Source organism: Camelina sativa, chromosome 4 (assembly GCF_000633955.1).
Source record: "Camelina sativa cultivar DH55 chromosome 4, Cs, whole genome shotgun sequence".
In the NCBI taxonomy this organism is placed as follows: Eukaryota; Viridiplantae; Streptophyta; class Magnoliopsida; order Brassicales; family Brassicaceae; genus Camelina; species Camelina sativa.
In genome coordinates this window covers 6,929,233-6,948,507 of record NC_025688.1, presented here as the reverse complement: position 1 = coordinate 6,948,507, position 19,275 = coordinate 6,929,233, and the positions used below count along the sequence as shown (strand labels likewise).

The window sequence follows — 19,275 nt, the reverse complement described above, 5'->3', positions numbered from 1 at the left end:
AAAAAAAAAAAAAAAAAAAAAGGAGTTGTTGGCAACGTCGTGGGACTCAACTTTGTCGACTCCAGAGGCGTTGTCACATTTGCGGTTGACTTTGAAGAAGTGGAATCGAGAAGTCTTTGGTGATGTGAATAATCGCAAGGAAAAATTAGTTCCGGAGCTTAAGGAGGTGCAAGAGCTCATAGAAGCTTCTCCCTCGGATACGTTGATCGAGAAGGAGGCGCAACTTTTGAAGAATGTTGATTTTGTGCTTGAGCAAGAGGAGACAATTTGGTATCAAAAGTCAAGAGAGAAATTGCTTGCGTTGGGTGATAGGAATACACGATTTTTTCACACTACAACAATCATTCGGCGGAGAAGGAATAGGGTGGAGATGTTAAAGGATGCTGAGGATAGATGGGTCTCCGAGAAAGTTCATTTAGAGAAGCTAGCTGTCGAATATTACAAGCGACTGTATTCTTTTGTGGATGTGGATTTGGACGGGGAAAAATTGTCACGGGAGGGTTTTGCGCCGTTTACTCAGGCGGAGAGAGGGGAGCTGACTAAACGGTTTACTTCAGAGGAAGTTCGAGTTGCGGTAAAGGGCATGGGACGATTTAAGGATCCGGGGCCGGATGGATACCAACCAGTGTTTTATCAGGACTGCTGAGAGGTTGTGGGTGAGTCGGTTTTGAAGTTTGTGATGGATTTTTTTTAATAATGGAGTTTTGCCAGAGGAGACGAACGATGCTTTGATTGTCTTGTTACCAAAGGTCGCGAAACCGGAACGGATAACACAATTCAGGCATCTGAGTTTGTGCAATGTTTTATTTAAAATCATAACGAAAATGATGGTGATACGGCTCAAGAGTGTTATTTCGAAACTTATTGGTCCGACCCAGGCTAGTTTTATTCCGGAGAGGCTTAGTATTGATAATGTGGTTGTAGTTCAAGAGGTTGTGCATTCTATGAGAAGTAAGAAAGGCAGGAAGGGTTGGATGTTGTTGAAGCTGGATCTTGAGAAAGCCTATGATCGAATACGTTGGGATTTTTTGAAGGAAACGCTTGAGGTAGCCGACTTGTCTAATGAATGGACGTCTCGGATTATGGAGTGTGTGGCGGGTCCGGGTATGACGTTGTTGTGGAATGGAGAGAAGACGGAACCGTTTAAGCCATCTCGCGGGTTGAGACAGGGAGATCTGCTGTCTCCATATTTGTTTGTTTTGTGTATTGAGAGGTTGTGTTATCTTATTGAGACTGCGGTTGGAAGAGGGGAGTGGAAGCCTATTAGTCTTTCGCGGGGTGGCCCTAAGCTCTCCCATGTATGTTTTGTCGATGATCTCATCTTGTTCGCCGAAGCATCGGTTGTTCAGGTGGAGGTGATTAGGCGGGTCTTGGAGACGTTTTGTTTAGCGTCGGGACAGAAAGTCAGCCTGGAAAAGTCGAAAATAATTTTCTCTAGTAATGTCAGTCAGGACATGGAGGGTTTAATCAGTGCGGATAGCGGTATTGTTTGTACGAGTAATCTTGGTAAGTATCTGGGTATGCCCATCTTTCACAAGAGGATTAATAAGACGACGTATGGGGAGGTGTTGGAGAGAGTGTCGTCTCGGTTGGCAGGTTGGAAAGGTAGGAGTCTAAGCTTGGCGGGGAGAGTTACGTTGACAGGGGCAGTCCTCTCTTCTATACCGGTTCACTCCATGAGCTCTATTGTTTTGCCTTCTTCGAATTTAAAGAGTCTGGATAGGATTTCGAGATCATTCTTGTGGGGAAGTTCACCGGAAAAGAAGAAGTTACACCTGGTTGAATAGAAGAGGGTGTGTCGCCCACGATGTGAGGGAGGTTTGGGTTGCGTGGTTCACGGGAGATGAACATAGCTCTTTTAGCGAAGGTCGGGTGGCGGCTTTTATATGATCACACGAGTTTGTGGGCACGGGTTCTGCGGTGTAAGTATCGAGTGGGGAGTGTTCATGATGGTTCATGGGTCGTTCCAAAGAGTACCTGGTCTTCAACTTGGCGAAGTGTGGAAGTAGGTTTAAGAGAGGTTGTCTCGTTGGGTCTGGGATGGGTGCCAGGAGATGGTAGCGAGATTCGTTTCTGGTCGGATAAGTGGTTAGGGATGGAGGCTTTGCTAGAGGGGGTTGTGAGCCCGTTACCCGAGGCAGAGTGGCATAAGAAAGTAGAGGAGTATTGGGTTGAAGGTGTTGGTTGGGACATGTCGCGGCTTGAACAGTATCTTCCGGCGGATGTACGGTTGAAACTTTATGCGGTGGTTCTTAAGGGTGTTCTAGGGAGGAAGAATTCATTGTCTTGGGTGGGGAATCCGAATGGGGGATTCACGGTGAGTTTGGCGTATTCCTTGCTGTGCCGCGATGCGGAACCAAAGCCATGTATGGCGCAGTTTTACAGTCGTATTTGGACAGTGGTGGTGCCGGAAAGAGTTCGATTGTTCCTGTGGTTGGTTAGTCATCAGGTTTTAATGACTAATGTGGAGCGAGTACGTCAGCACATGGGTGAGAGTACGGTGTGTCAGGTGTGTCATGGAGCTATGGAGTCGATTTTACACGGTGTGTCAGGTGTTACGGGACTGTCCAGCAATGCATGGGTTTTGGTTGCGGCTGGTTCCAAGACATAAACAATCGGAGTTCTTTGCTAAGTCGCTATTGGAATGGTTATTTGATAATTTGCGTGAGCGACCAGTTGTAGATGAGTCGTCGTGGTCGACTCTGTTTAGTGTTGCGGCTTGGTGAGGGTGGAAGTGGCGGTGTGAGAATATTTTTGGGGAGCACCGTAAGTGTCGGGATAGAGTGAGATTCTTACGGGAGCTCACTGTTGAAGTCACGAAGGCGCATCATCTTGGTACGAGTTCATCGGTCCCTGCTGGTACTGTTGAGAGGTTGATTGGGTGGAAAAAACCGTCTGTTGGGTGGTTCAAGGTCTCGACGGATGGGGCATCTCGTGGGAATCCCGGTTTGGCTACAGCCAGTGGGGCTGTTCGGGATGAGAGGGGTGAGTGGGTGTGCGGGTTTGCGTTGAACATAGGCATATGTTCGGCTCCTATGGCGGAGTTGTGGGGAGTGTATTATGGACTGGTTATAGCGTGGGAGCGAGGGATCAGACAGGTTGAGTTGGAGGTGGACTCGGAGTTGGTAGTAGGTTTTCTTCGGATAGGGATAAGCGTGGCTCATCCGCTGTCGTTCCTGGTGCGGTTGTGCCATGGCTTTGTTATGAAGGACTGGCTAGTCCGGATTACACACGTGTATAGAGAGGTTAATCGTCTAGCTGATGGGTTAGCAAACTATGCGTTTTCGTTAGGGTTGGGTTTTTGCTTCTTGGAGTCTTGTCCTGACCTCGCCCGAACTTTTTTGGTGGATGATGGGAATGGGTTTGTGTTACCACGTACTGTGCGGTTGTAGTTTCAGTTTACTTTGAATAAATCGGGGGAGGTTTCTCCCCCTTTTCTACCAAAAAAAAAAATGTCGCCAAAGAAAAAGTTGATTGGTTCCGACATCAATTCAAAGTGGTCTATGCTTCCTCCCGACCTGATTCGATCAGTGCTGGAACGTTTGAACTTTGTAGAGTTTCATCGAGCCAGGTGCATCTCTTCATATTGGTATTCCGCTTTGGAATTATGCATTAGACAAAACCCTAATCCATGGCTCATCCACTTTTCAAACGACATCCATGTTTCATGTAAGTTGTATGATCCTCTTAATAAAAAAACCTATATAGTAAGAGATCTCGGGTTTGATTTCCATAAGAGTAGTTGTTTCGCTAATTCAGGTAGTTGGTTCCTGATGTTAGACCATAGAACCGATTTTTATCTTTTGATGGATGGCAGATGAAGTTTGAGAGGATTGGTGCGTCTGATTTCTTGGAGACCTTCACATATGAAGGCTATGGAAGTTTTTCTTATGGTAAAGGTTAGAAATCAACCGTGCGGTTTTGTGGGTAGATGAAAGAAACAAAGACTACTTAGTTGTGTGGAACATTGACTGCTTTTTTGCATATCATCACAAGAAAAGTGCTGGTAAGAAGAGCTGGAAAGTGTTTCAACCTCTAAAGAACCAAGGCTGCTCCGATATGGTAATTAAAGAAAGCAAGTTTTATATACTTTGTCCATGTCAAAACATCACTGTTTTTGATTTTGCTGGTGGTGATTCTCCAAAGGAATTTGCAAGTTCCACAGTTTTGGATGATTCTAGACCATATCATCTCAACCATCTAGATGTAACTTTGTCCGGTGAGATTTTGGGCAAGGAAGACAGATCAGGGATATACTCATGTGACGTCTACAAGATGGATCTAGAATCATCAAAATGGACAAGAATCCATTCTCTAGAGAACGAAGTATTGTCTTTGGATCCAGGAACAACAGTTGCAGTTAAAGATGGATATAGGAAAAATTGCTTATATTTTAGTAATTATAAGCTCGTAGTCTTGCCCGAAGAAAAAGAAAGTGTGGTAGAAACAATAAGGCTAGTACTTTATTAAGCTTAAAGTTCTTTAGTGATAGATACACTAATTACTAGGGCCGGGTATTCGGGTAATCCGTTCGGGTTCGGGTATTATCCATTCGGGTTTGGGTAAACGGGTTTAGAAAAATAGAATCCATTAGGGTATTTTTAGATATATGGGTTCGGTTCGGTTTGGGTACTATCGGGTTTGGGTCGGTTTGGATTACAAATTTTAGAACCCGATTAGTACCCGAACTACCGGGTACCCGAAAAAATATAATTAAATTTAAATAAATTTAGTTAAATTTTGACTTACATAACAAAATATTTTAGATATTTTGATTATTTTTGATATTTAGGTATAAAACTAAATGAAATATTCAAAATTATAATCATAAGTTTGGGGTAATTGCATTATATTAATGATAAATATTATAAATATGTTTATATGTTCGGGTTTAATAGGTACCCAAACGGGTATCGGGTATTACCCGACCCTAACCCGAACCCACGGGTATTAGAAAATAGAAGCCAATAGGGTTTTATAGGCAAACTCGTACCCAGAACCCGGTTTTTCGGATCGGGTTCCGGGTTGGGTATTCGGATACGGTTTTTATGCCCACGCCTAGTAATTACGATATTGGAATCGATTGTGCTGTCAAACGGTCTCATCGCCTTGCAGCTCCATCGTCGTCAATTTCTTTCAAGGATTCTCGTTGGTTTTTCCCAACTTTTGGTGGCAGATGGTTGCCTTAACGTTATCTCTAAGTATACAGTTTTGGTAGTTCTTTTACATTGTGCTAAGTTTTTTTTTTAATTTATATATAGTGTTTGTAATCAATCGGATATAACAACTATTCTCAATCTTTCTTAGATTTTTCCCCCAAATTGTGTTTAACTTTTTTGCATTCTAGTAGTTCCAATAGATGCAGCAAACATCAGACTATTTAAAATATATCAGTCAAATCTGCTTGATAGGCTTTTTGTTCTGCTTGAACCATTTGCGGATAGGCTTGAACCATTCAGGGTTTTAGTCCACTCTAATTTGAAATCACCGGGGACAAAATATTTTATGTGAAAACGGTCCGTAGTTAGTAAATGATGGTATTATTTATATTTTGTTTGAAGTGTGAACACTACTATGGACATGGTAAATAAAATAATTTACATTTACAACTTTACTCAAAGTTAACTTTTGATATGGAAAAATTAATATTATAAGCCAAAATCTTTTTAATATTTGTCTCTTTTTCTGCTTTCATAAGAGAAGAAAGAAACAATGGCTGCGACCCGAACCATCGTCGAAGCGATTCACTCATCGGCGACGCAAGCCGTCGTGTATCTTTCTGGCGGTGCCTCTCAGGTACGGTTTCTCTCAGTTATTGATCCGAATTCTTGTAAATTTATTGGCGTGATCCAACAAAAGTCTTATTTATTAGTCTTTAGGTTGGTTAATGTCAGTTCCAGGAGCTTCCAACACACTTCTTGAATCCGTGGTTCCGTATTCTATGATCTCTATGGTCCAATTACTCGGAAGGGTTTGTTCTTTATTACCTCAAATCAATTATCAATGATCAATTTTTCTTTCCCCCGTGCGACTCTTAAGTAGTTTTTGATCTTTCTCTCTCAGGTTCCAAACCAACACTGTAGCCAAGAAATGGCGAATGAGATGGCTTTGTTAGCTTATAATCGGGCTCTTAAGCTTTCTAAACCAGGTTTGTACTCTACATGTCATTCTTTAACATTGTTGTTGCTTACTAACATTTTTGTCAGTTGAGTTCGTTTAAGGTTTATTGATGGAGAGTCCATAAAATTTTTGTGTTCATGGGTTCAAATCTTGAAAATGGTGGCTTTATATATTATATCATGATTGAACCAGGGATGTACGGCCTTAGAGGCCTACGGATTATGAAAAGAGACATAGTTGTTGCTTGTTAGCAAAAGAAGTAGAAATCTTGGATTGGTTTGACTTGCTAATTTTGGTGGATAGGATGTGCGGTTCTTGGTGTTGGTTTTACGGGAACATTAGCAACTTCTCGTCCAAAGCAGGGGGATCACTGGTTATGTACCCTGCTCTGAATATAAATGTGTTTTGCTTGAGATATTAGCTATCAATATAAGTTGTAGTCCGGGACAAACCACCATATGGTCAGGGGAAATTTAAATGCTTTCTCTTATTACTACTCATAGTTCTGTTTTGTTATGTGAGTAGGTTTTTTTTGTCGATAAGAGGATCCGACCGGATATGGGAAACTTCAGTTACTCTAACAAAGGTGATTGCAACAATCTTTCTCATGTCTTGCTTTACTCTTTATTGTTATCTATGCCCTCATGTGTTTCTTATCTTATTGTTGGAAATTTTTAGGGAAAACGAAGCCGAGAGGAAGAAGATAAAGTGGCAAGCTGTGTACTAATCCAGGTGTGTTATATCCAAGCTAGTCTTACAACCTAGTACCTGTCTAGGGGATAAATTGTCTGAAAGCATTGTACTCCTGAGTTCTTAAAACCTTTTCTGGTTACTACTATCTTAGGCTATGGCCAAAGCATGCCAAGTTTCTGAGACACTTGACTCTGGCTTGACTTAGTCTGAGGTGCCTAATGAGTCTGAAACCCAGTTTAGTGAAGAAGAAGAGCTAGAGCAGCTTCTAGGTGGACAAGTGTGCTCTAAGATTTATCCATTTTCTAAGGGTAAGATTTTTGGTCATCTGAATCATAGAAGGTTTTTTATAAACTGAATCTTGCATTTTGTGGCCTTTAATGATGTAGTTTTACCTTTATTGCAGAATCGTACGGGTCGGATACAGATAGAAAGATTATACTGCCTGGTTCTTTTAACCCATTACATGAGGGTCATCTAAAGTTGTTGGAAGCTGGTATGAGGTAGGCTAGTATGACTTTATTATTCAACCCATTATGTATAACTTATTATTGTCTTTTCTTAGTTAAATCTGATATGCTATGTTGTGCAACGTAATTTGCAATTTGATTATCCCTTTAGTTGTGCTATATGATTTGATTCCATAGTTAGTTTTTGGAGAGTCTTGGCCTTTTGACTTTTTAATTATCACCAACTACAAATCTCATAACAAAGTGTAAACAATCTAAGAAGCAGATTTGTTTGTGCAGTGTTTCTGAGGCCGGAGGGTATCCATGTTTTGAAATATCTGCAGTAAATGCAGACAAACCATCGTTTACAGTTGCAGAGATTAAAGATCGTGTCAAGCAATTTGAAGTACTTGGTAATCTTCATTTTTCACTCACTAGTTATTCATGTTTTCAATCTTGTGCACCACTTTCTTGTGCATCTCTGAGTTGCAACAGTCTGATGATCCAGATTCAAGCTACAACTTTTTACCAGTACCAGTTTATGTGTAACTACTAGTGCCATTGGTTGATATTGGTTTGGTATCCCGTTGGCAGGAAAGACAGTAATAGTTTCGAATCAGCCATTCTTCTACAAGAAAGCTGAACTCTTCCCAGGAAGCAGTTTTGTAATTGGTGCCGACACTGCATCAAGGCTCATAAATGTATGCCTGATCCTTTTCTTTGTTTCGTTCTTTTAACCCTACAATTAGATCTATATGCTAACACTAGTACACTGTTGTAATCATGAACGTTTAAAGTACTCTATTCTTTCAAATCAACACCCATAAGGAACTTTTAACTTCTTACAGCCAAAGTACTACGAAGGAAGCGAAAAAAGAATGTTGGAGGTACTAGGTGACTGCAAACGAACAGGTTGCAAGTTCCTTGTTGGTGGCCGCAATGTGGACGGTGTATTTAAGGTTTGATCTCAACACTAGAATCTCGACCAAAACGACTTTTTACGCTCTCGAGCATTTCTATGGATTTTTTATTGTCTATGGATTACTTATCCCTTGCTCCTCTTCCTCCTCCTCTGCAGGTTCTTGATGATCTTGACATTCCGGATGAAATAAACGACATGTTTATCTCAATTCCAGAAAACACATTCCGGATGGATATATCTTCTACAGAGCTAAGAAAGAAGCTAGGAGGTTCTGTTTCATAATGATACGAAATAATGCCTTCTCGACGACACACATGAAAGCCCCTATTGTCCTATTGTATTGTTTAAAAATTGTAAAACTAAATAATTAAATACAAAAAGTTAGATATTCATATACATCGAAATCTACAATTTACAGTTTCATATTCGACCGTAAGAAAAATGTAAAGTCTTAATTTGGTCCACTTCTTAATATATAGTTTTAATAAAAATTCTGAAGGTTATTTTGGATCCAAACTTTTATCACAAAAGACATGAGAAATTCAGAACTATTGAGGATCTGAGCGAATCCGACATGTGTGTACTGTCGTTTTGCTTGATCGAATTTAACTGTTAACATATTAACCCCTCATGATTTTACTCATATTTATCTTTCTGCAAACATAATTATTGACTTTGGCATTTTTTGTTTATTAATTGATTATTTGATGTGTTTATTCAAAATTTGGCACAGCCTAATAAATTTATAGTGCAAAAAAAACAAACGAAAAAAAAACTCTGAAAATTTATTTTTATTAACTATACCACCATTATCACATCTTTTTGTTGGTTTTATTGATATATATATTTTTTGTTTATTTTGTCAAACAATTTTTTTTTTAATTTTTTTAATAACACATACCTTCATTAATCTTAATAGAAGACGGTTGGAACCCTTTTACAAACTGGTGCCTCCTAAAAGAGTTACACCTACAATAATAACAAGCATAGGTTACAAACAAACTCATAGGAGTCACTGAAAAAGTTGGAACCAGGTAACTAAAAAGGAGTCTGATGGGGATGAAATTCGTTGAGCTCTCGACAGAGGATCCAAGTGACACCGAATGATACTTTTCACTTCAAGAAGCCGAGTAGGAGCCGTGATGAATGTATTGGTATGAATGAGAGAGTTGCGTTCCTTCCAGAGTATGTACACCGATGCTTGACACGCTAAACGAAGAATCAGAGCTGTGTTCTCATCCTGACAAGGATTCTTCAGCCATGTAATTCCATCCTCAAACAAGACAGTAGGAGAAACATGGGCTCGTGTCGTGAAGTAAAGCCAAATCTCAGAGGAGTAAACACAATCAAAGAAGAGATGCTGGCAAGACTCATCATGTGTATTGCAAAGTAGACATATAGGAGGCACCACTAGACCCCAGCTACGAAGCCGATCCCTTGTATGCAGCCTGTGCCTAGAATTGAGCCACACAATAAAAGCATGCCTAGGAATCCTTCCTTTGAACCAAACTGCCTCATACCATGTCACTCTTGGTCCAAGAGGGTTCAAATAAGACCAAGTCTTTGAGGTAGAGAAGGTATCCAAGGCCACACCATCACCAATCTTCCATAGATATATATCATTTCCTGCATCCGGATGCAAATTCACTACCAACGGGGAAGGGAGACATTGCTTTAAGAGTAGGACAATAGGGTTGCGACTTTGGCTGTTAGAGAGCCACCATTGACCTTCTTTAATTGCGTCTGCCACCGTAGCCTCCTGGTGAAGCCCTTAGATTCGATGACCCAACTCTCCTGTGATATCCAAGAGGGGACCCAACGAGGTCCAATTGTCCTTCCAAAAGCTGCAGGTGAGACCCGACAACACTTCACACACAATAAATGATCTCGCTAGAGGACGGAGTTTACATAAGTTCTTCCAAATCCAACTCCTCGAGGCTGATGCATCTGTATTCCAGAGGTTACGGTGACCAATAAGGTGCTTCTTAACCCACACAACCCAAAGAGATCCACTTATCGCAAAAAGCATCCAAATGAGTTTGAGAGCCAAAACCTTGTTCCATGATGTGAACCTAAACCTCCACAATTTTTGGGTGTACAAACTGAAACCCAAGCAACCTTTGCACCCCTAGCTGAGTTTGGAGCACCCCTCCACGAAAAATCGCTAAACATGCTCTCAATCTCCTCCATGCATTGTTTGGGAAGGATGAAGATAGAGGCCCAGAAAGTGATAGTGGAGTAAATAACAGACTGGATCAGTTGAAAACGTCCAGCAAAAGAGAGATGTTTGACAGTCCATGCCGAAAATATTTTTCGTAGTCGATCTAGTAGAGGATGGTAATCCTGTTTCCTCAGTTTTTTTGATGTGAGTGGCACTCCTAGATATCTGACTGGGAAGGATCCTTGTTGGAGACCAGTAGAATATGCCAACGACTGATTCTCCTGGGTACCGTCACCATCAAGAAACATTGCCATTTTGTCTCTGTTAATACTGATCCTGAAGCTTGCTTAAACTGATCAAGGATCTGAAGAATTGCCAGTAACGATCTCTCACTGCCATCAAAGAAGATGAGGATATCATCCGCAAAGCTTAAATGAGTTATCAGTGGATCCACACACATAGGGTGAGGGGTAAAGGAGTTATCAACAACTCCTTTGTCCAACTTTTTTGCGAGGACATCCATTGGAAGAACAAACAGGAGTGACGAGATCGGGTCACCTTGCTTAAGGCCTTTCTTCCCAGGGAAATAACCAATTAACTCACCATTAAAGGCTATACTGAAGGACGTAGAAGTGTAGCAATCTCGCAGCCAGGCAATAAATATTGGTGGGAGTTCTATGGCTTGGAGGAGGTTTGAGAGAAAATCCCAATTCAGACTGTCATAAGCTTTAGCTAAATCCACTTGCAAACATCCTCTAGTGGTCGGTCCCGTGACATGAAATTTGGTGACCAGTTCCGAAGCTAACAACACATTTTCGCAAAGGTGACGTCCTTGAACAAATCTCACTTGGTTTACTTGAACAGCATCAGCGATGAAGGTCTTGAGTTTCTGCTTTGACAGTCTTGCAATAATCTTATAAACCGTTGTGCAGCAAGATATTGGCCTAAACTTGGAAATTTGATCCGTCCCTGGAACTTTTGGTATTAGAGTGATTGTTGTGGCGTTAAACCCCCGTGGGAGGTGACCTGCTGTAAAGAAATCCTGAACCGCATTGACAACATCCTGGCCTACAACATCCCACACCTCCCAGAGAAACTCAACCGGGAACCCATCAGGGCCAGGAGCTTTACTTTTGGGCATAGTGGCAACTGCTCTTCTAATTTCATCATCAGAAGGGATCTGCACCAAGTTATCAGCTAGCTGAGGTTCACATCTGAATTGTGTTAGCAATTTTATCTCCTCCACCAGTATAGCCTCGAATCCAACAGTCTTTGAGCCTAGCAAGTTAAGGTAATAGGCCACCAACATATCCTTGATCTGATCCACATTGTGAATTCTCTCGTCATCATCACCTCTTAGATATTTTTGTTGTTGATATTGGTTTTTAGACAAGTTAAAGATACAATCGAGCACGTTATACCAAAACTAGGGGTATCAAGTTGGCTAAACCAAACTAGACCAATTCATAACCATTTAAATTTAGTGTTTAATGGATAATGAATTAATCCAACTCATTAAGCAAATGGTTTGGATCAACCTCCAACTCATTTAGCTTAATGGATTAACGGGTTAAATGAGTTGAACCACTTTATATCATCATCAAAAGATGGGGTCCTTAGAAAGTAGGGGACCTATTGGAATGTTTCATTTCAATGCCCTCTAGTCCCGCTCTGCATGTAATTATAAGTCATCAAAGTTTGTGTAATTTTATACATAAATTGATAAACATGATATATGTCTCTGTATTCAAAAATTGAAAACCAGAAATTTTAAACAATAATAATCCAGAAAACAACACCACCAGCTTCCTTAATCTTCTTCTAAGTTGTCTTCCTTAATCTTCTTACTCCAGTGAACAAACTTGTTGGTAAAGTGTCAGTGGTATCACCATCTGATAAACAAAGGTTCAGACCCTTTAAAACAGAGAATCTAATCAAACATTTTGAAAGGCTTTCACATACCAATACCAATGAAACATTTCCATTAACCCATTAAACCTCATATTGTCAACTCATTAAGTTTTTGGATTGGTTTAATTTGAGTTGATCCATAAATTTGGAGCCATTTTGACATTCCTAACTAAAACTCTTATATCTTTTGTAAATTCCAATGATTTCATTAGTGGAACTATCAAATCTCCGACGAGCTTAAGGACTTGAAAACCTTCTAATGTAAGTTTTGTGTTCTTCTCAAACCGGTTTTAAAATAGAAATGTTGTGACTTGTATAGTACTCAAGTCTCAAGAAATAAAATAATAACATAGAAATATACCAAATTAAATAACCAGTTCTAAACAAACATATTAGGTTATCGATTTGGACCATTTGGTTTTGTTTCAACCCAAAAGAAATGTTTAAACAAAATATATATGATGCACTGATTCGGTTTAAAAAATCCGATTGGTTAGGTTCGATTTGATTTGCTTTAGTTAGGTTTGGTTAAAATACGTAACGAAACACAAAACAATAAAATGCGCCGGGAGTTCACGTGCATCCATGTGATGTGATGTGAGGGCTTTGGGGCGCCTCGGTCGTAATGTCCGCTTCCTTCATTATGTTTAATCAAATCCTAAAAAAAGTGTATACTGTAGTTAACGTTGGTTGTTGTTTTGTTAACATTGTCTCTCGTTTTTGTTAACATAATCATTATTTGGAATACTGTATACTACTAGCAGTCTAGCACAGTGGTTCAATGTACTAGCCATCTCGAATTCTTATTAGGAGGACATGTCTCGTGATTAAAAATATTTTAACTAAAATCTACCAACAAGAATGCATCGGTGCAATTAATATCTTATCATTATGATTCCATTTATAATCTCTCATTGCATAGATGTTATTATATTAATTGGAAATATAATTTTTAAAGTAAGGAAAAATGAATAAGCCTTGTCAGTTGTCTCATAATTTTTTCGTATCTTATACAAGTACAGAAATAATCAATTTTAACTTCAAGGGTTTAATGCATAGCCTTATTCAATAATATAAAGTGTAGTTTCTTTATAAATCGTAGATAAATAATCTCAATAAGTGTTGATATTGTGTGATCTCCATATATAATTCTAACATAAAACAAGTTTGAACACAATCAAATTCAATGCATCGAAACTGCACATAATTAAATTTAAAATTAAACTAAACTTCAGACAATTTGTTTTTGACGATTACCCTAAAATGTGCTTGGTATTATTACCCTAAGATGCGCTTGGTATCACATTTGCATTGTTTTATGTATAAGAGAAATTGTGACAATGCAGTTAACAAAAAAAAAAAAAAAATTGTGGCAATGCATATTGTTGTAATTGTTCTTGCATAATCTTACAAACTATATAGGAATCACTTTCTTTTTGTGTGTCAAAGTAACTACATATATTTTGGTAAGTAAAGTACGAACCGTTTTTTAGTTTATTTGTAAAAAACAAAAAAAAAAACAAATAACTATATATATAAATCATCTCTGAGTATCTAATATGGTTATAATATGTCCAGATAGACCATAGAAATGAATGAGATAACTATACGACCAGGGTTGGATGTAAACTCGTAAGCTACACTTTTTTTCGGGTAAGTGAGCTCGATCCTACTCGCAGGTTCAAGCACTGACCCATCACCCATGCTTGAATGTTACCGACGAATTAATGGAGTTACCGGCTCGTTGGTAACGACAAGCACCATAAGCTATATACCTTTTATATATATGGATGTCCATATACCTATGAAATCATAAAGTCAATTACTCTAAAAAAATTTCTTCTTTTATTAGTTCCTTTTAAATCTTTATATTATGGATTTTCAAACCCATAAAAATCGAAACCGCATTCATCCAAAACTTGGATTATTTACATTTTAGATTAACATAGAAATTTATTGATGATAAAAGAGACCAGTGGATTGTCAAAAAAAAAAAAAAAAAGAGACCAGTCGACTTTTCATAATTTTAAAATTTGGACTTCAGATTCGTCGAATATGCTCACAACTAATGTGACCCGACAATTATTATTTTTAGGTCCTACTATTAAATAGTAGATACTAACAAATGTAGTACAACATTACACGAAGATTCATACACAAACGAGTGTATAATATAATCTAGTAGGACTAATTAGTGCTTAGAATCGGCTCCCCTACTTAATTACAGTAATTAACTTTTACATTTAAAAGAAATCAAGAAACAAGAAACCTTAACTGTTGAGGGAACATCGCAAGAGATCGAGGGTGTACAAAAGTTTGGTTACAAAACTTTCCCATTAAACGACGAACACAAATTTTTTTTTTTTAATCTCTTCTTCGTCTTCTTCTTTATCTCCCTCATTCACCTGAAGAAAGAAAAATTAAAGAAACAAAGATTTTTAAAAAAAACAAAAACTATTTCTTTAATCGATTCATCTCTTCTTCTTCTTCTCTTGAGACATTGATCGGATCGGATCTACAAAAACTCAGTCAAAGAAAAAGAAACGATTTTTTTGCACTTCACTCCTTCACTAAGAAACTACTGATTTGTCTATGATCAGGTGTTACTTTCTTTCCTTCTTCATCGTCTTCTCTGTTTCCGCAGCTATTCCGGGAATTTGAATATTTTCCGGGAACGATTTTTTTTCCCGGCGGTTACTTAGAATGGTTTCGTTGATTGAGTATACGCAACACTAATCTTTGATTATAAAGATGTTCTCGTTGCCGTAATCTTTGCTGTGTTTTCACCTTTTTTCGCTTTCTTTCTTCGGTTTTGAAGTTAACTCTTACCTTTTTCTTTCAGGAATTGTGTCGAACACCTTCAATGGAATCTTCAACATCAGTCGGTTACGTTGGCTCATCGTCTTCCAAACCCAGAAACCCTCCAGCTAAATCCAAAGGTTCGATGACATCTTTCTCAATCGATTCAAGAGGAACCAAGAAATCAGAACGACGATTGAAGAAGACGTTAATCCCACAACCAGAACCAGAAACAACTTCCCCTGAAGTTATTATAGAAAGTTCCGAATCCTCTGTTTCTGCTGAATCTGAAACACCGATTTCGATTATACGGATGAAGAAACAATCAGAGCCGAGGTTTTACCCTAGCCCAACGAACACGTTTTACACAGCACCACTTTACTCTGAAGCAAAACAGAGCTTTACCAACACAGAAGTCAGTGAATGTGCAAGCACGAGCACTATTGGTGTAGGTGGTATCGATTTGGAGAAGAATGGTTTAATGATATACAGAGGAAGTACAGGGAGTGATGTTAGTGACGAGAGTAGCTCGAGTGGTATGAGCAATGCAGCTTATAAACCACATAGGGCTAATAACGATAAGCGTTGGGTTGCGATTCAGGAGGTTCGTTCTCGTGTTGGTTCGTCCCTCGAAGCTAAAGATTTCAAGCTGATGAAACAACTTGGAGGAGGTGATATTGGGAAGGTTTACTTAGCTGAGTTGATTGGAACAGGAGCGAGTTTCGCTGTGAAAGTTATGGAGAAAGCAGCTATTGCAGCTAGGAAGAAGCTTGTTAGAGCTCAGACAGAGAGAGAGATACTTCAATCTTTGGATCACCCGTTCTTGCCTACGCTTTATTCACATTTCGAAACAGAGAATCATTCTTGTTTGGTTATGGAGTTTTGTCCTGGTGGTGATTTACATTCTCTCCGGCAAAAACAGCCTGGGAAGTACTTCCCTGAGAACGCTGCTAGGTAAAAACTGAGACTTTACGGTTTAATGTTTCTCGTTGCTTGCTTAAAGTTTTGATCTTTTTTTGCTGTTTTGGTTTGTAGATTCTATGTTGCTGAAGTTCTTCTAGCTATGGAGTATCTACACATGCTTGGGATCATATACAGAGACCTTAAGCCTGAGAATGTTTTGGTTCGTGAAGATGGACACATTATGCTATCCGATTTCGACCTCTCCCTGAGATGTGCAGTCTCTCCAACGTTAGTCCGGTTTGCAGCAACCTCGACACTTGACTCGAAAAGCTCCAGCTACTGTATCCAGCCAACATGTGTAGACCAATCGAGCTGCATTGTTCAGCCTGACTGTATTCAGCCAGTGTGTTTCACACCTCGGTTCTTAAGCAAGAACAAGAAGAAGTCGAATGATATGAGCCGCCAAGTCAGACCGCTACCTGAGCTGATCGCTGAACCGACTAGTGCAAGGTCAATGTCTTTCGTTGGAACACACGAGTACTTAGCACCAGAGATTATCAAAGGAGAAGGTCACGGAAGTGCGGTTGATTGGTGGACGTTTGGGATATTCCTCTACGAGCTTCTGTTTGGGAAAACACCGTTTAGAGGAGTTGATAACAGAGCGACACTCTTTAATGTAGTTGGGCAGCCATTGCGGTTTCCCGAGCACCCAAGTGTGAGCTTTGCAGCGAGAGACTTGATCAGAGGATTGCTAGTGAAAGAGCCTCAGCACAGGTTGGCTTATAGGAGAGGAGCCACTGAGATTAAACAGCATCCGTTTTTCCAAAGTGTGAACTGGGCTTTGATCAGATGCACCAGTCCACCTCAGATTCCCCAACCGGTTAAACCCATGGATCAAGCTCACAGTCTTCGTCATGGTCATAGTCAAGGACGTGGACATGGTGGTCATGATAAGCCACCTACTGTGGTAGATGTGAAGCCTTCTGGTAATTATTTGGAAATTGATTTCTTCTGATTTGTGTCTTTCACTATCATTTTTGGTTGGTTCAATCTTTGTTCCGGCGTATTATGATTTTACTTTTGGAGGTTTTGGTGTCTAGATTTTGTGCTACTGATGTGTTTCTTCTTACCAAATATTTGACTTGTGTGTCTTCTTCACATTTTGGCGAGGTTGTGTATCTAGTTTTCCTAATACATATATGAAATCAAAACAAGTTTCTTTGTTAATGCTACTATGGATATGTAAATATATAATCATCAATAGATGTCTTTTTTTTTCAGTCATCATGAAAGATTAGTGTTTCTTATTAAGTTAGAGAGGAATGGAATGTTACAAATGTGTCTCTTTAATATGTTTCCTATTGAGGGATCTCAAAAAACACATAAGGAATTACAATTATTGAAATGGTTTAGTTAGAGCAATAAAGAAAAATTGATCTTTTTTTTTCTTTAAATTCCAGTATTTAAAATATTTAAAACAAATATTACAAATTCTAAAATGTTTTCCTTTTTTTTTAGTTTTTACTATTTTTATATAAAAAAAACATATCAGTGAAACCATTTATTTTAGTAATAGTTAGTAGTTATAGAATCTATAAACATTAATAGATTTGAATAGTTCATCTATAGTAATCTATATAATAATAACAATCTGAATAAATGCCAACAACAGTTGCGATTTTTCGTCGTATCTTTTCGTAAAATATGTATATATATTTTTTTGATAGAAAATTTTAACGGTTGCATCTCTCTAAAAAGTTGCGTCCATTAAATGTAGAGTTGTGTCTTTTACAAACAGTTGTGTCTATTCAAATGTTCACATCTTTATAAATTTATATATAAGTGACTTCTCATCATTATATTCAAATTTTCTTTATTTTATATTTTTGACAGAAACTTTTAACAGTTGTGTCTCTCTAAAAAGTTGCGTCTGTTGAATATAGAGTTGTGTCTTTTACAAACAGTTGTGTCTATTCAAATGTTCACATCTTTAGAAATCTTTATATAAATAACTTCTTATCATTGTATTCAAATTTTCTTTATATTTGTATTAGTTAAAAGAGAATTTGTTAGAAATGATGTTTCATCACTGTGAAAAAATTATTGCAGTTTGATATATTTTGGGGAAAACGTCATATTTCTCCATGAGAACTATCATATCGTATCAGATAAAGCTCAATCTATGACCACTTCCCAGATGTCTCCCGATAAATATTTCTCAATCTATATCTCCATGAATAAATAGTTTTCATCCCATATCTTTCTCAAACAATAGTTCTCATCTAATTACCTATATCTATTAGTTTCGGTTGGTTTATTGTTTGTTTAACCAACTTACAGAGATAATTAACCGGATTCAACCTAATCACCTAATTTCAACCCGGTTCACATCTTCATAAATTATTAATTTAATTTGGTTTGGTTTGTAACCAATTAATATATGGTTTGGCCACGGTGAGGGGTTAGGATCGATGCGGATCCATAGGAGCGGCTAGCGGGGAGCTAGTGGGGTCCACGGGACGGGCTGTCACATTATGTCATATTAAGAATGGTCCTCAATTAATATTTTTAATATTTGTAATTTATTATATAATTATTTAAAAAAATTATAATGTCTTATATACAATGTATTCATAATTTTATCATTTAAAAAAAAAAGAAAAAGAAAGAAATTTAAAAATATAATCATTTACATATCATATTTGACAACAAGAGAACAAGTTGTAATAGTTCATAAAATATACAAAAATATGATTTTAAGGTTAAGAAGAGAAGAAATGACTGTAGATTGCATTTATTCATTTTTCCAGAAATTAAAAAATATTTACGAAAAGTTACTACGAAAAGACACATATAAAAGGTTACATTGAAAAGATGCGAACGAAAAGTTACGTATAAAAGCGAACGAAATAACACGACTGCAATGTAATCTCATGGCAGTTAATCGTAAAAATTTGTTTAATTTGATGTGTGTATTGTGTAGCATTGATAATTATTTATTTAATCATATGTGAAGGTAAGATTATTTTTTAAAGTATATTTTTCAAATAAAATATAAAGATTTTTCAAAAAATTGTATGTTATTGAAATTTTTATTAAATAGTTTAAGAATCTAATAAATAAATTTAATTAAAGAATTTTTATAATAATTATTTTACTAAAACTCCATACCTAGTTTTCCTAAAAGGAATCTATAAAAACAGAAGCAATCTTAAAAGAAATGGTAAACTAGAGATGTAAAGTTTTATAACTATTAATCTCTAATTGTTAAATAAAAATAATCTATTTAGTCAGACTGGCTTGCAAAAAAATGAATTTAA

The 19,275-nt window shown here is 37.9% G+C and overlaps 2 protein-coding genes and 2 pseudogenes across 2 annotated transcripts; 3 read left to right on the top strand and 1 right to left on the bottom strand.

Moving 5' to 3' along the window:
• On the top strand, nt 3,453-4,470 carry LOC109132452 (annotated as a pseudogene).
• Nucleotides 5,687-8,602, top strand: LOC104780005 (annotated as a pseudogene).
• LOC109132451 lies at nt 8,899-10,128 on the bottom strand. Its single transcript, XM_019244063.1, has 5 exons — nt 10,090-10,128; nt 9,932-10,025; nt 9,213-9,828; nt 9,083-9,150; nt 8,899-8,915 (listed from the first exon to the last, which is right to left on the bottom strand). The coding sequence occupies exons 1-5, from the start codon at nt 10,126-10,128 to the stop codon at nt 8,899-8,901; spliced, it is 834 nt and encodes a 277-aa protein (XP_019099608.1).
• LOC104780003 (serine/threonine-protein kinase D6PKL3) lies at nt 14,525-17,212 on the top strand. Its single transcript, XM_010504463.2, has 3 exons — nt 14,525-14,853; nt 15,096-16,006; nt 16,088-17,212. Exons 2-3 carry the CDS (start codon nt 15,117-15,119, stop codon nt 16,968-16,970), a joined length of 1,773 nt encoding a protein of 590 aa, XP_010502765.1. The 5' UTR covers nt 14,525-14,853; nt 15,096-15,116; the 3' UTR covers nt 16,971-17,212.